This window comes from Rhinolophus sinicus, linkage group LG09 (assembly GCF_036562045.2).
Source record: "Rhinolophus sinicus isolate RSC01 linkage group LG09, ASM3656204v1, whole genome shotgun sequence".
In the NCBI taxonomy this organism is placed as follows: Eukaryota; Metazoa; Chordata; class Mammalia; order Chiroptera; family Rhinolophidae; genus Rhinolophus; species Rhinolophus sinicus.
Genome location: NC_133758.1, coordinates 112,442,239 through 112,459,772, shown reverse-complemented (window position 1 = coordinate 112,459,772; position 17,534 = coordinate 112,442,239). Strand labels below are relative to the sequence as shown.

The 17,534-nt window shown below is 41.0% G+C and overlaps 1 protein-coding gene across 1 annotated transcript in view; it reads right to left on the bottom strand.

Moving 5' to 3' along the window:
• The window catches only part of ZNF277 (zinc finger protein 277), an 81,649-nt gene that overhangs the window by 33,987 nt on the left and 30,128 nt on the right, over nucleotides 1-17,534 (bottom strand). The window contains exons 2-4 of the mRNA XM_019726346.2: nucleotides 9,384-9,585; nucleotides 1,991-2,079; nucleotides 1,615-1,697 (exon numbers count right to left, since the gene is read on the bottom strand). Coding sequence (XP_019581905.2) covers nucleotides 1,615-1,697; nucleotides 1,991-2,079; nucleotides 9,384-9,585 — 374 coding nt within the window. The remainder of the gene's footprint in view (nucleotides 1-1,614; nucleotides 1,698-1,990; nucleotides 2,080-9,383; nucleotides 9,586-17,534) is intronic.

The following is a 17,534-nucleotide window of genomic DNA, read 5'->3' as shown; positions in this document are numbered from 1 at the left end:
CTGGTTAGGAAACTGGTTTCCTGAGTTCTTGGAACTAGAAATGAGTCACTTAGCAAACTAATGGAACCCGAGGAAGGCGGGGCTTGGGAACCGCTGATTATAGGCAGTTGGCCAGAAGCACAGCTGACCTGGACCTGACAGGCATCGGAAGTGGAGGGCAGGGTTGTGGGACTGAGCGCTGACGTAACCTGGGGGTTTCTGACGCTATCTCTGGGCAGACAGGTGTCAGAATTGAGCTGAACTCTAGGATACCTAGTCGGTGTCGGAGAAATGCTTGATGGTATGGGAGGAAGAAAACCACAGGTTGGAATTGGTGTCAGAGTTTTAAAAGGCCATCTGAATTTTACAGATGTAGATCTTTCTGAGGACTTGAGTCTATCTGTAGACACACAGTAAAGATGCTGTGTGTTGAGTAGCAGCAATAACTGAAGTAACAGGCCCTGAGTTCTTACACAGGAAGCCTTGGGGGCACTAGGGTTATGATGGTTTGATCATTCTCAGGTAAGGCCACTGTGAGCCAGAGTAAAGAAACTCACAGAAATTAACAACTAGGAATAACACAAGCAAATAAAATTCATAATATATAACTGAATTCGTCCTTGTTTTGCAGATTTCTTAAGACAACATGAGAAGAAAAGAAACGCAGGGAGCCCTGTTTCTTCATTGGGTTTGTTGCTACAGAAAAAGCATAATTTTTCTTACATATAAATCAATACCAACAATATCATCTCTCCTTATGGGAGAAAGAATCATTTGGGATGTTTACAAAATATAATGTGCTTCAGGGGACTTTCTCAAATCATATGATTATGATGGACAGGATTTATTTTCCTCGTGGATCTCTTGAGGATTTAGCAAACGTTAAAATCATAGCTCTCTCTCTATAATATATCTAGCCAACTCCGAAGATATGAGGAACACTTATAAGTAACCCCTAAAGGAAGAACAAGTCAATTTCAAGTTGTAGTGGAGATTAAACCACAAATAGCAATAGAAAGCTACATACTTTTACACAAAATTAATAACTTAAAAAAATAATTTCTGTTCAACTTATGAAGATAAAAAAATTGAACACTTGTATACATCGCTGCCTTTCTGAAAGACTAAAGATGCTGAGATTTTAAAATGAGCTTGCTTATGGTTCAGGCTGAAAAGAAGGTAGGGTACGAGGTTAATCAAGCCATATGCTTAATTCATAAAGGGGAATAAAAGTGCTAGCACATAGCACATTCCAGTGAAGAGGAGAAAAAAAAGAGGTAATCAATTCAACTCAATTTTAGCTGAGGGCATTTTTCCACGACTGCTGAACCCTAGCATGTGTCAGGCAGCTAAAATTACACTTAAAATGTGTAAGCTTTGTTGTTATTTTAGAGATAATCCAGGAAGCAAAACAAAGCCAAAAATTCTCTCTGCATTTTTAACATGAAATGCTTTCATCTTCAATCAAGGGTGTACTTTTTTTTTTCTGTTTTAAGAACTCGATGTATTGTCTTCGCTTTTGTGTATGTTTGAAAGTGTCCAGAATAAAAAGTAAAAAACACAACCAAAGAACAATAAGAAAAATGATTCTGTATGCATTTCAATAAACTGTTCATCTTTTAAAATAGTTCTTACCAGTCTCCGTTTCTGAAGCTCTTCTCTAAGCACTCTGTCTTCGGGTAAAACGTCGCATAACAAAAAATAATTGTCCTGTTCTTCTGTTGAGAGATTAGAAAAATGAGAAACAATATTTACCAATTTTTCCACAAGGATTTATTACTTTAAAATATCTATATCTATAGGACATCTATATCTATATCTATAAATCTATATCTATATATCTATTAGGATCTCTTTTCTGGTGTATTAGCTTTATTGAAGTTAGGGAACATAAACAGCAACTTAATTTTAGTTATCATGAAAGTGAAAGAATTCTAACCTAAGAAAGTGAGATTATTCCTTTGAATTTTTGGATTGTGCAGAAAAGATGGTAGCCAAGATGTACACTTACCAAGTGGAGCTGTGGAATTGATTCTTATCACACTACAAAAATCTGTAATGGGCTGTTCAGCGAACCTTTTCCTCCAATATAAAATGTACCTTAGAACAATCAAACAGAAAAGATGGTGAGAAGACTCAATATAGTACTTTCTTTAGAACGACAGAATTTCATAAGAACATTTAATTATCCCAAAGCAACAAATCAAATGTTGAATGAAAACTGCTGGAAAATTTGTAAATAGAAAGGCATTCTACAGAAAGGGCACTTTAAATGGCACTGTAGAAAAATGAAATAAATATTTAATGAAATGAAATTACTCTGTAATGGCATGAAAATGATTAAACTTTACTCTCCCTAAGTTCAATAAACAGACATATGGGAAAGTTAAAATGAATTATAAATAGCAACAGTCATAATAATAATGCAATAAGAAGTCAGCCTAAATTCAATGTCTACATGACAAGAGAGTAAGATTTCTTATGTCCACACTGTGTCTGAGGTGAGGCAAAGTTAGCCTTTGGAAAAATAGTCAAGTTTTATTTACAATTCTTGCATCTAATGAGCAAGCAGTTAGAAGAAGCACACTCGCTATATTTTTAAATTTATCAGAGCGTAACAGTTAGACCTGCAGATCTGATGAGTGAGAAAGATGACAGGGTTTGACAAGCTGCTCAGCTTTCCATTTATCTAACAAGACTTATACTGGCATTTGCAATCTCATGTATCAAATAGTACCAGGAGAATGTGGTCTCTTTCATGGAGAGAAAGGAGATGGAAGGCTTGACTCTATAGTTGACAGTGTCAACCAATGGTGGTTGGTGCCAATTCCATACCAACAGGAATCCGCAATTCGGGGTGTGGTGAAGGGGGAGACTTTTATTCAATGCAAACAGCTCAATTGTGAAACAGCTCAGCTACAGGGAGGCCCGTTTGAGGTGGCCCCGCTGCTAATTAAGACTCTGCTGGTGTTACAGCTCCGCTCAGGTCCAGTGAGACAGCTCAGCCAATGTAGCAGCTCCAGCTGGGGAAATGCAGTCTTTGATTAAAACTCAAAGTGTGCTCCACGGAGACAGAGGGTGGGCTGACTTAGGGTGCCCTCAGGCCCTGACTGGGCCATTTCTAATGTAAATGAGGACTCCAAATCTTCAGTTTGATTGGTCCAAATAGCACTGTCCTGACTGGTCTGTGAAGATGCAAATGAGGCTATAGCTGCACAGCTCTGATTGGACATGGAAAGTCTCAGTCCTATTGGTTGAAATAGGATTCCAGCAACTCCTTTATAAGGGCTGACTCAGCCCGCAGGAGCACAGTGCAGGCAGGCAGTTCAGTGCAGGCTTTTCCCTGAAGTGTGGTTTGTGTGACAGGCCCCTGCTTACAATGGCTGCTAGGCTTTGTTTTTAAGTTTGAGCCCAGTCAGCCACCAGGAGTCTTTCTTAAGAGGTAAATTCATTCTTGGGGTCAACAACAGTTTATTAGGCTGCACAATCAACGAATTAATAAAACAACGAAGAACCAACACCTGTGATAGAGATGAGACTTACTGAAACCGCTGCCGTGTACAGAAAGAGTTGGAATTTGGACATGTTAAATGTCCTGAGACAGTACCTAGCAGTGTTGTGTACACAGAGGGTCCACAATACATGTTTTAAAGAGGTAGAAGAGTATTTAAAGATTCCTGGGAGATTGTCAAAGTAGCCTCCAACTCCCAATATTTTGTTCTTATCTCCCATTTTCTTAACATTCATTTCCACATTCCATGGTGTTCTATAGAAAGGGCATTCATGTATTAGAAAAAAGATATGTGCTGGGACAGAGTTCTGAGAGAAAGAGAGAACTCCGACATGAGCTAATATAAAACACAAATGGATGACAACACTGAGAATAGAATATATAAGGAAAAGAAATGACAACACTGAGTATAGAATATGTAAGGAAAAGGAAAAGAATAATGTATAAAAATAGAACCACATGTTGAAGTTCTTTTCTCTCATGTCCAGCCATGGACGGGTGAGTACAGGCAGAGCTCTTTGCTTCTAGAACTCTGCTGGACCTTTCCTTAAGAGATCTGCAAATGATACATCTTCGGCGCCAGCTCCGCCTCAAACCATAGATACTATAAATGCTGTACCATGATTCTATGGCTACTCACTGGCTTCCACTTAGAAGTATCAGAAGCAGAAGGCGAGTATGTATCTGACCCATCAAAGTACAAAAAGAAGAAAAGTATCTACCAAAGGCGAAAACATGATTTCCTGGGCCACCCTGGGCCAGCGTCCCTGCCCTCCACCCTTCAGCATCCTACAGCTACTCTGAGTCTCCTCTTTCCCACTCCCCACTTGTTGTTTCTCTTTTCTTCCCAAGGAAGAGAGAAAAACGGGAGAAAGCATAGGCGAGAGAAGACTTAAGAGAATCAGAATGACATACACAGCCACTTTGCTCACTCTCCCCTCCGCATGTTTTCTATTGCAAAGCAGTGACAGGGCTGAAGAAACACAGGAGAAGCTCTGCGAGACATGTCAGGAATAGAAGATGGATTGTTCTTCGAAACTGAAGTGCACAGACATCTGTTTTCATGACTAATCACATTTATACAGCAGAACCAGGGCTGAGATAACGGACTTAAAAAACCAGGAACTCCAAGCTGTATGCGGAGTCCCCTCAGGGCTACCACTGAATACCGCGAGGACGAGTTTGTCACTCCTGATGACCAGCCCACGGAGGGCCATCTGGGTGACAGCCTCTGGATAGATATGGGACTAGTGGTCAGCCCTTCAGGGTATTCGTTCCACGCTGGGTCTACAGTTTATTAGAAAGCAGTAGTAATTCCTTGAATACACAGGTTGCTTACCTTTGAAAAATGTTCACAGACTTAGCAAAATATCTGTGCGAAACTACGTGAAGCAGATGAGCAGGGAGAGCTGACACCAGTGACTAGACTGTCCTTTGAATTGGCACTGACTTATTTTGTAATGAAGAGTCAATACCATGAGGCTCTTATCTGCACAGATCCTGTGCTAGAAAACGTTTGGCTTTTTAAACGAAGACTCTGAGCAAACCCTCAAAGCTGACGTTTTGATAACTGGCCCCTCCAGGCCTGCAGGCAAGAGTGAACAGAGAAGTGGAGACTTTGGATTCAGAGATAGAAACCCGAATTTAAAGCTGCTTAACTTTTCTGAAACTTAGTTTACTCATTTATAAAATAAGCTGTTGATAATTACATAGGACAATGTATGTGAAGCAGTGTCTAAAATCCTGGATGTTTAATAAAATGGTAGTTATTATTATAAGAAAAAGTAACATTTAGATTTGAGTAGTCAAGAACTTATGTTTATTCCAGAAAAATACTGGTGTCTAAAACAACAACAAAAGCAATGCTAACATTTCACCCAACATTTAAGGAGCACGTGAAAATAGTTATATTAATAGTACCAGAGGGCACAGTGACGGTGGATGATGACACGAGGAAGACAATCATTAGCAGGAAACCTTACCTGCCCGGGGTCACACAGCGAGAATGGCAGCACTGGGATCTGAACTTGTTTTCTCTGCTCCAAACCCAACCTCAAGTCTTTCACAACACAGCGCCTCACAAGATTGGCCATGAGAGGACCAATCTCTACAAGAACTACAGAAAAGCCAGGGCAGGGACAGGAAAGAGCCCCTAGAAAGAGTTGAGTTGTAATGGCTACTGGAGGTACTTTTTTCCTTACAGACCAAGGAGGATGCTTTTTGACAAGGCCAACGGGAGCTACAGAAATGGAGATCTGAAGAAAGAGGGACTCTCCTCCCTTTGCAAGAAGCATCCGACTGAAGAGTAGCCGTTGGTCTGAACTGCCCCAACCTCCTGCCTAAGTGCTGAGAGGTGATGCGGGCTGTCTGCGCTGTGGATTTGGAAGTGCCTGACTCGGCAAGAGGTGCAAAGAAGTGCCCCGTCCAGAGGTAACACCGTCCTGATTCCAACAGTCCGTGGGTCTCGGTTTCCGAGGACTGCCGGGGCGGGTACTGTCTCCTTGATTTTTAAAGAGAAGGTTCACAGCATATACTCATTTCATATCACAGTTTACTTCCAGGAGGTAGGCATAAGGGAAGCAATTACTAACGTTAATGGCCGTAAAATCATGGGAAGAGTCTGTGTAGCAGAACCTCAGCTGTTCCCCTCAGGTGGGTAGGGAGGGTTTCCCACGGGACGGAAGGAGAGCAAGACTGCTTATATGCTCATGGTCTGGCGTTGGTGATACGTCATGCACTGCTCCACGAACAAGGAGCCAGGAATTTGGGAAATGATGTTTTTCAGGTACCATCTCTGGGGACACCTGTGAGATACTGTTAGGTAGCTTCCAAGGGAAGGAGGACAAGGCAGCTAATAGGTCTGGCACAAAGCTGTCATTTGAATGTCCTCTTCCTGACCAAAGGTTGGGTGACAGCAACATGCAGGAAAAAAATCTTGTTATAAAAGCAAACTATAACTATAAATTACCATACAGTATGCAAAATTATGTATCATATCTTATTGTATTTTATAGTATAAATAGATCTGAACTGCACCCTACATTTGACCTAAGTCTAAATTTAAGATGCATCCTAGTTAAACACCTAACAGTACTTTTTTAGTTTATTATTAGAATTAAGAGGTGTCAATATATACATTTCCCTGTGTTTGGTAGAAGCATTCAGATAAACTGTATTCAATCGAGCGATGGCTTAAAGATAGCAGAGATAGCCTAAAGATAGTAGGCTAAGTGAGTTGCTGGACGTCACCACGTCTGCACTCAATTCATGCTTCTTGTGGCATTTTTTCCCCACCCACTCAAACATCATTTTCAGTGTTAAGGAATCACTTAGTACATCTCTGCTTCATTTTCCCTCCTATTTCTCTAGTTTATTTAAAACTACAATTACAGTCACTCAATATATAAAGGCAGCCAGGAAATAATACGTGGTATAAACTGTTTATTTGGATGAGTTATCAAAGCATTTTTCATACTTTATTAAAAAACCATAAAAGTAATTATTAGGTCATCAGCAAATACTTTCATTTTTGGAAAGAACTTCAATCATGTTTCACAAAATCATCTCACAAAAAATCCTGTAATAATATCTTGCCAGCCCAGCCCCCACTGTAACTGGCGTGTTTACTGACAGAGGCATAAAGATTTGAGATATGGCTGTTAATTAAGTAGCACTGACTGAGTGCAATTTAATATAGAAAGGGGCAAGAATTAAGGAATTTACATTTGTCTTCTGGAAAAATTTCATCTGCTGAATAAAGCAAGCATATAGCTCAGAATAAATAACTATGTTAAATGGCTCAAAGGAAAGATTTTTATTTTTGTTTTTCTTATTCCCTTTGCCTGAGAAATTCTTACTGTTACTCTGTTCCAATAAAGAAAATGTCAAATATATTTAACATGAAAACTTACAGCTTTCTTATAAAGCACAAGGTAAGTCCATTTCATATCTATTATTTATGATCTTTATTACTTACTGTCCTCAAAACAACCACTGAGAAATTGTGCGTGTGTGTGTGTGTGTGTGTGTGTGTGTGAATTTTCAACTTGTAAAGAAGTTCTGAGTGAACTAATTCATGCCAATTGAACCTCTTATTGTTCCTTCCACCCCCACCACACAAACCCCTTTACAACTGCTTTCCTGAAGTTAGAAAAACGTCACATAATGTTGAGAAGATTCTACTTGAACTCTGATCACAAAGAGCCAATGCTTATATTGCTTTGGAGAGGAATTTTCAGTTTCCCTAAACAGCAGGAGGGTATTACCTAAAGGAAACTGGATATATTAAAGGTATTTAAAAGCAAGAGTTTACTCATTTACATTCCTGATCAATTTTAATTAATCACATTTTTACTTCCTGAGAGTGAAAATATTACTTAATTAGGAGGGCAGTTGACAAGGAGCATTTAGGTTTCCAAATTTAAAGTACATGTCACTTAGACACTTTATTTATAAAGCACTTACATCAGATATGCACCTTTTTCTGTTTGATTAAAGTATCCATTTTATTGCATAACTGCCTTTTGAGGGTGATTGAGCCTAACAGTTAATTGTTTATTCCTAAGCTCTGAGACCTAGTAAATAATTTGATTTTCCTGCCCACATACAGATGAGATTTGTGCCAACGATACAGCAGGTGCCTCCTCCCCACTGTTTTACGTAACACTTGACGGTCTGTGAGGACTGGTGTTGCCCGTTTATAGATGAGGAAGCTGATGCTGACAGTGGCTCAGTGGGTTGCTGGAAGTCACAAGTCTGCACTGAACCCTAAGCCTGGCGGGTTCCATAGTCCACTCTTTAACACAGCTCACTGCTTTGCAGGACCCACCACAAGAAAGAAGCTGCTTGCTAGGAATGATGAGGTCTGGGAGGTAAGGAATCTAGACGCAGGGGCATTGCAGTGTCTGGGCGACTCTAATGCTCTGCAGGGAAATCCGGACGGCCCTCACCACAGGCATCGGAACGCACGCTGTCAGTGACTACATAGAGCCAGTAATGACCGTTACGTTACTTCTACGGAAAATACTTATCAAGTTTCAACTCATAATGACCTGAGCATCCCTACTCCATGGATGCTGCTTAAGAGAAGGCATTTCTCTTGGACAATCACTTCTAAAAATGACGAACTGGGAAAAAAGGAATACCTGCCTGCATTACTTGTCTGTTGGTATGGATCGTTCTACGTCAGGTGCTCGTACGTAGGAGTCCAGCTCACTTCGGGCCTTGGCTGTACAGGTCAGGTTCCTATGTTTCACACACGCCCAATGCTGCCAGTCCCTAACCACTGCCCTCTACCTGCTCATCTTCCTCATCGCCTTCCTCTCAGTATCTGAGTCACTGACCTCAGCAGCCATCTACTTTGAAAGGCTCTCAGCCTGTTGCATGACTCAGTTTTGTTCTGGTTTCCAACCTCATCACATCACGTAAGCTGACAGTTCTGCGGACAATACCCCTTTGGCTGACAGACTCCAAGGAGCCCTGTCCCCAAACAGTGCCTTTTGGTGGCTGAGTCTATTCTGCACTACCCAGAAGGCCTTACTGAGCTGGACAACACCTGTGGCCTGAAACATTAAAAAAAACAATACAAAAAACAGTCTGATAGAGATGAGCAATGTCAGCCGCTGGTGGAATGTGGAAAAGGGAATATCATCTACTCTTGGGAAAGCTGGGCTGTTTCCAGAATCTGTAGGACACACAACAGTATGTGACATTCTCAACAAGTTACACACTCAGGAGGCACATGAGTGCAAATATTTTTTTTACAAGTCTGAGGAGAAACCGGAAAAAGAATGTAAATGTTCATATTTGTATAGGAGTCATTTTATGTGTAAGTTGTGCCTCTCCTGGAAGGAATAATACATTCGATTCCTTTACTAACAGAAGCAGGATTCACCTTGGGAAGTCAGCAACCAACTTGACGTCAGCTATGACAATCTTATGTTCGATAATCATGTGCTTCAGGAGTTGGTCCTGCTCAGCCACAGGGACGTGTTCTTCACAGAAGATACAAGGCACAGATGGAGAAGCTTCTGAGGTGGTGGTGCCACCTGGACCTTCTGGCAGCGAAAGCGGTTCCAGGATGCAGTCCTTACTGTCTGGGGGAGACAAAGTGAAGAAGAAAAAGAGGATGATTTCTCACCTCCTGCATTAAAATGATCCTAAAGCTATTTACATATCTCCAAAAAGAAAACGACATAGCGCCAGAGAGCAGGAGATGGTACAACCATTTTAAACAGCTTCTGTAACTCGGAGGCAAGGAGTTTTGCAAAGCAGCTGAAGTGCCCTAATTGCCGCTCGAATGGGGGAAACCCATGTGTCAGGGCAGCTGTTGAAGTCTTCTTTTGGACCCTGGCCAATGGCAGCCATTCCGGGCACGTGGAGGGAGAAAGCTGCAGCCCGCTGGGCTAAGATTCTCTGGTTCACCTGGGACCTACAGCCGAGAGCCATCGCACTAGGGGAGGTAAATGGTATATATACTGCCAGCCCAGTTGTGTAAGCGTTTCCTGTCACACCTGCAAAGCCTTTCCTCTTTCTGATTACTTGTCACGTGCAAGAGGGACGACAGCTTTCACGCTGGGGCGACAGAGCATGTGCTGGGCGGCTCAGATGGCAGTTTTCGATGCTGACTTATGCCTACCGTTTTCTTATTACCTAACTATGTATCATAATGCAAGTTCCTGTGAACAAAGAGATGAATGCTCAATTCCTGGACATACACAGTGAACATTCTTCCTGTGTACTATTCGCTTTATTAACATCACTTCTAGTATCTTTAAGAGTTGAGGAGTGTAAGGCCGATAGCTCTGAACTCAGGCCCTCAGACTACAGCCGGTTGTGTTGGGAACCTTCAGTCTTCTGGGGTGGACGGCTGGACCTGTCATCTTAGGGAGGCAAGTGAGTAGTGAGTAACCAGGCAAGTAGGGTAAGGCATCTGGCATCTGAGGACAGGCAGGGAACCTTCTTTGGAAAGAAAGACAGCTATTCCATAGATAAGTCTTTGGAATTAAGTTAGTATTTATTCCCCTGCAGTTTTCTTATTTTTATCTAACTTTACCTTATTTCTGAAGGACTTTTTAATTGAATGATTCATTGAATCGGTTCCTGGTGTACTGCTGAGCATGACCTAAGAATGGGCTAAGTGACGTATGTACGAGGGCAGCACTCACTCACTCACATAACAGATGTCAACTGAGTATGTGCTGAGTGCAGGTTCCTGCCACCCAGGCTAACGTGCTCACAACTTGTCTGAAGGTTCAAATCAGTTAAAAGGATAAAGCGATAGAGTATATGCAGGGTTTCTGGGAGCAGGAGTCACCTAACCGAGCTGGACAGGACAGGTGACCTTTAGGAGATGTCCTCTAATACGTCACTCAGAATTAGGGTTTCTGGGTGGGAATTCCCGCCCGTTCTCAGGAATTTTTTTCGCTTTCCCGTTCCACAAATCCCAAGATATAAACTGTTTTCTGTTCTCCACAATGAATTGTTTCCACACAGTGATGGCCGATACTACCAACCACCTGGGTTCAAGGAGCCCATTTTCCCGATTTCCCGACCAACTTTTTTTGGGATTCGGGAATGGGAAAGCGAAAAAAGTTCATGAGAACGGGTGGGAATTCCCGCCCGGAAACCCTACTCAGAATACTCTGCTCATATAAAAGTTTGTGAAATCAAACTCTTTATCTGAGTTCCACAAAATTATCCAATACCAGAAAACATGGAAACAGGTTATACATGACAATAGGGAGACTATTTAAAATATTGTGTTTCCCGGAAAATAAGACGTAGCCGAACCATTAGCTCTAATGCGTCTTTTGGAGCAAAAATTAATATAAGACCTGGTCTTATTTTACTATAAGACCTGGTATAATATATAATGATATAATACATAGAGGTATCGTGATCACGCACAAGAGTGTGGGCATCGTGAACTCCTGGGAAGCCCATAAATAAAGTGGTGACAAAGCCTGCGGCAAAGCTTACTTGGTAGTCTACTCTGTCCTGAAGAGAACCCCCAAATACTAAGCACTGGGTTGGCAAATGTAAGGCAGTAAGATTTGTCTAAATCAGGGGTGTCCAAACTTTTTTCAACGTTTTTCACCAAGGGCCATATGCGGTAAAATACACAAACAGCCGGGCCACTCACTCGAGGTGAAGTACGCATTGCCTCACCTGGTTTATTTAAGTAAACTAAATATATTTTTGGAATTTGCTGCGGGCCAATTAACAATGGATTGCGACTGCAGTTGGCCCTTGGGCCACAGTTTTGACACCCCTGGTCTAATGGATTGTATATTTCCAGCTGTCACAAGAATCTATCTACATGATACCACACAGTAAAAAGACAATAGCTGCAGAAATATGTAATTCTTTCTATAGGGACCTTCAACTCAAAAAGGCAAAAGAAAGTAAATCTAGCTTCTTACAGCAAAGAGGCAAAGCATCTTGGAAATCCTGCTTTAGCCCCAAACCCACTTCACACATTTGTTACAAATTAACAACAACAAATTATCAGCTCTCGTTCTCACTTTGAACAGCAACTCTGTTCAAAAATGAACTATAAAAAATACCACCCCAAGGGAGCTTTTGAAAAGGGAAGCGTTTTTTGAGAAGATTCTATGATGATTATAAACAATTTCACTGACTCTGGGTAGGACCCTGAAAGTGTCAAATTATTATTCTAGGATGGTGCCTCTCAAAGCTTAACGTGCATGTCACCACCTGGAGATTTCGTTAGAATGCAGATGCAAACTCAGTAGGTGTGGCGGCTGGGGACACGTGCCAGTCAAGTTCCCTGCCGCCCTGAGCGGGACTCAAGGGTGGCCTGAGGTGCTGTGCCCGGAAGCCCAGCTCTCCGCAGGCTGCTCTCAGAAAATGACCAGACGCAGCAGAAACATGAGACAGACTCATCCCTGTGAGACATGGAACTTCAGTGACATGTGCCACTGGCTGGAGGACTCCACGTGGCCTTGCCGGAAACACGCTTAGAACAGGGCTGCAGCCTGAGATCTCCTCAGCCCTCTTTCCTTCACGGGGGTGGGGGGTGGGGGTGGTGGGGGGTGCTCACACCCACATGCGACCTCCTGGAGCCCCCTCTCCTTTCCCCTTCTGGTGCCTTCCCCAACAAACCCAACAGACCAAGTCCTGTCTTGCTGTGTGCTTCTCAGAGGCCGTGGACCAACAAAGCAGGTCTAGGTCACGCAAGTAGAGAGGCTTGAAGTTCTGCAGATCTGAGTTCCCAGGTGAGGTCAGTCAAGCCCCTGCCCCCAACCGTACTTTGAGTAGTAAAGTTCTATCTAGGGAACAAACATCATGATTCATAATATATTTAGGTGCTAAAATAGGTAACACTAGACTGCAATATGTCCCTACTGTCAAGTAGATAAAGGCTGCTGGTATTGAAGGGAAAAGAAGCTCTGAGGTTTCTGACCCTCTTAAGCCAAAGGAGAGAACAGCCCAGATCAGTAAGGAAGGAAGGCGCATTTTGCTGGCAGAGGGACCCGCAGAACGCCTCCCCCATACACCCCCCGTGAAGGGAGTCCCCACAGTTTGCTTTGCACACTGCCACCACAGCACTACCGAAACCCTGGGGGAAAAAAGAAAAAAGCAGCAATCTGTGCTTTACTCAAACCAGACCATATTGGTTTAGTGGCTACTCTCACCACATTCTGATAAGCTAATGAACTGATAACCATCATCAAAATTCGAATATCAAGATTGGCAGGGTATTTTTGTTTGTTTTGCTGTTTTAATTCGGAAAATGCTATAAACAAACTCCTTTTTTCCAAAGTAAACATTTCCTTTACATTTATGCTTTATTTATATTAGTGTAATTTATTTGATTGTAGCTTTCTTAAGTATTTTATCAAGCGTGAACAATATTTTCAGGCCTGTTCGCTCAGCTTTTGATTTGACAGATATTGCATCTTTCCACAGGACTCCTAGTCTGTCTCATTTATTGTGTTTGTTTTTTTCCTGATATTTTAAGAAGGTAACTTTATTTCTAAATTCTTAAGGGTATTTCTCTCTTACACTAAAAAATGGCCTTCTACTTCCTAAACGAGTCAGTGCTTTGATTTCTAAGGGTATGGCCCCTACATGCCCATTTGGAAAATGGAAAGACCAGGTGTAGTCCTTTTAACCACCATCAATCTCCAACGCTCAGAGTAAGAATACACTAAGACCCTTATTTAATTTCCCCTGGGCTAAGAATTCATTTTTTAAATGACTGAAGCCCAGTATTTAACAGATTAATTTACTGCACTCTTACTGAGAGTGGGGGAAGACGGCGGCTTAAGTAAATCAGTGCCGTCACACGCTCTCCGTGCCACTTTGAGACTGAAATGAGGCAGTGCTGGGTAGTTCCCTCCTATACAGCTGGCAGGTTTGCCACTTCCTTTTGGTATGAAAACAGGGCTCCAAACACATTCAACCCTTAAACCTAATAAACCTGTGTTTGAAAATTTAAGGAGCTAATTGACCACCAGCAAAAAGCTATGAAAACTTTATGACAACATCATCTATAAAGAAAGCCAAGTAATAGAAACAACCTAAACGTCATGCAAATGGAAATCAGTTCTGTAAGTTATGGCGTATCTGTGCTGTATGATATTATGTATCTGCTAAATAACAATTATGGAGACAATGGAGAAATACTGAAAATCATGTTTGATATTGACTGAAAAGAGCCTAATTCACAATGAACTACACACAATACTTCACACACACGCACACACACACACACACACACACAACCACATACAAGCACAAGATCTGAAAGAAAATACACCAACAGAAAAAGAATGGAAGATTATGGATTTATTTATCCAAAATTTTCTTTAACATTGAAAATTTTTAAGTAAAAAGCATGTTATCTGATGAGTTCCTCAATGTGACTGCGACCGACAAAATTATGAAGTAAAGCCAACAGTTTTATCTGGTCACTTGCTAAATCTTGACATTTAAGATGAAAAATTTTTATTAAATTTAGCATTTTAATATTGAATGCCTACTACACAGGAGGTATATACTACAGACTCTACAAAATACAAAGATTACTAACATAATATCCCTATCTTAAAGAAGTCTAGAAGAAAATATAAGACACCTGTCCAAATAATTATAATACAGGTCAACATATGCAACGTTGGCCATATAAATCAAGGGCTAAGAGATAGGGAGGAAAAAAATAACTCAAGTCAGGAGACATGAAGGAAAGTCTTCATACGGGATGAAGTCTTTGAGATGGTAAAGAATTCCAGCACGTAGATATGAGTAGTAATAAATCAAGAGTCCAGTTAGTGCTAGAGTGTAAGTAAGAAAAAGCTGCAAAGGTAAATGATCACACATTGGTGGGCCTTGATGCCAGGTCAAAGATTTATATTTAATTTGGAAGTCATGAGTGTATCCTGAAGGACTTTAATCAGGGAAGTAATATCACCTACTAGGTCACAAAACAAGTCTTAACAAAATGCAAACGACATACCAAACTTATGGGACATAGGCAAAACATACCAAGAGGGAAGTTTATAGTAGGAAATGTCTACATTAAAAAGAAGGAAGACCTCACATAAACAATCTACTTTGCAACTCTGGGAACTAGAAAAAGGAGAACACACTAAACCCAAAGTGAGAAGGAAGGAGCTAATAAACTAGGAAAGGAAGAAATGAAACGGAGAATAGAAAACAGAAGACAAAGTGCCAGGATCACACAACGGGGAAAAGGCAGTTTCTTCAGAAGCCATTTGGGCAAACTGGTTATTCACAAGCCAAAGAATGAAACTGGACCCTTACGTTACACCACACACAAAAGTCAACTCAAACGGGATTAAAGACTTAAATGTAAGACCAGAAACTCCTAGAAGGATATAGGAGAAAGAAGCTAGGAAAATAATCTCATAACACTGGCCTTGATAATGTATATGACACCAAAAGTACAGGCAACAAAAGCAACATTAGACAAGTAAGACTCTATCAACTAAAAAGCTTCTGCACAGCAAAGGAAACCATCAACAAACTGTCTTATGGAACGGGAGATAATATTTGCAAACCATATATGTGATAAGGGGTTAATATCCTAAATATATAAGGAACTCATATAACTCAATAGCAAATGAACAAACAAACATAACAAATAGCCTGATTAAAAAATGTGCAAAAGACCTGAATAAACATTTTTTCCAAAGAAGACATACAAATGGCCAACAGGTATATAAAAATGCGCTCAACATCACTAATCATCAGGAAAATGCAAATGAAAACCACAATGAAATGTCACCTCACATCTGTGAGAATGGCTATTACGAAAAAGACAAGAGGTAAGTGTTGGTGAGAATGGAGAGAAGGGAACCCTTGTGCACTGTTGGTGGGAATGTAAACTGGTACAGCCATATGGAAAACAGAATGGAGGTTCCTAAAAAAATTAAAAACAGAGGTATCATATAATCCAGCAGTACCACTTCTGGGTATTAATCCAAGAGAATTGAAAACCAGGATATTGAGAAGAGATATCTGCATCCCTATGTTCACTGACGCATTATCCACAGTAGCCAAGAGGTGGAAACAACCTATATGTCTACTGATGGGTGGATGGATAAAGGCACTGTGGTATAGATAGACACACAACGGAATATTATTCAACCTTAAAAAAGAAATTCTGTCACATGCTACCACATGGATGAGCCTGGAGGACATTATGCGAAGTGAAATAAGCCAGTCACAGAAGGATTCCACTTACATGAGGGATCTAAAGTAGTCAAAATCATAAAAGCAGAAAGAAAGGAGAATGGTGGTTGTCAGGAAATGGGGGAGGCAGCAATGGGGAGTAGCTGTTGAATGGGGATGGCGTTTCAGTCATTCAGGATGAGTGAGTTCTGGAGATCTGCTATAGAACGACATGCATAGACTTAAAAATACTACCCTACGTACTTGGCCCCTTAACTCCTATTGTCTAATTCTGGACAAGTCACCTAACTCCCCCGAGCTTGTCTCTACAACATAAGAGTGATCAATCTCAATAGTCACCTGACAGAATAGTTAGGAGGGTTAACTGAGGAAATTAACATAAGCAAAAGGTAACGGACAGAATGTATAGCTCAATGAAGGTTCGCTCCTGTTATTACTACAGATAATAATGAGTATGGCTGTAAGTTTGAGGATGGAAAGAGATGGGCACCGTCTGCACTGATGTGTATTACAAATTCCTGTCGGTTAATTCAAAATACACATCCCATGGCCCTAACACAGATAAATGATTGATTTATTGGTGGACTTAAATCAGACAAGATTTCTACTGTTTAAAAACATGTGTTAAAACAAACACGGTTAAGTATAATTTTCCAGAAATATTTTCTCTAACTCTAATGCTTACTGCCAAAGAGATTGAGAAGACAAAAGGAGTTGGGATGGAGGAGAAAAGACCGTACGCTGTGTTATAGGACTACTTTAAATACGCTTTCCTATCAATGAGACTACATTTCCTCCACTACTACTCCACACTAGCAAAGACACTTCCGAGCATTTCAGTGTAAAACGACTACAAGTTCTTATTTTGACCGAGCCAGGACCAGGGATGCTGGGGCTCCACGTGGAATGCAAGGTGGGTTTTTATTTCATTCTAAGTGATGGGAACTAAGTCCTCGCCTCTATCTCCCTCCCACCAGTAGGAGGCAGTAGAAGTCAGGGGGTAGACAGAGATTTGGGAGTGGAGAAACCAAGCGAATGCTCTGCTTTACTGCAATCTATGGGGGGAAAGATGGAAAGGGAGGAAGGGTAAATTCTGACTCGGAAAGCTCTCACTAGTTATTGACCTGCCTTATTAAATGGTGTCCAGTGGAAATTTCATAGTGTATGGACAGAGGTTGGATTTAACCTAATTTAATTGATTTAATTTGACAGGCAATTACTTTGAAATCAGTATTCTAGCCAATATTTTAATGAAATGGGTTGGCAACTAGAAAGCTGTAAATTACCTATTTGAGATTCCTTATTAAGTATAATTAGCGTTTTGATACAATCATAAATTTCTGAGTTGTGAGGCTGATATTTC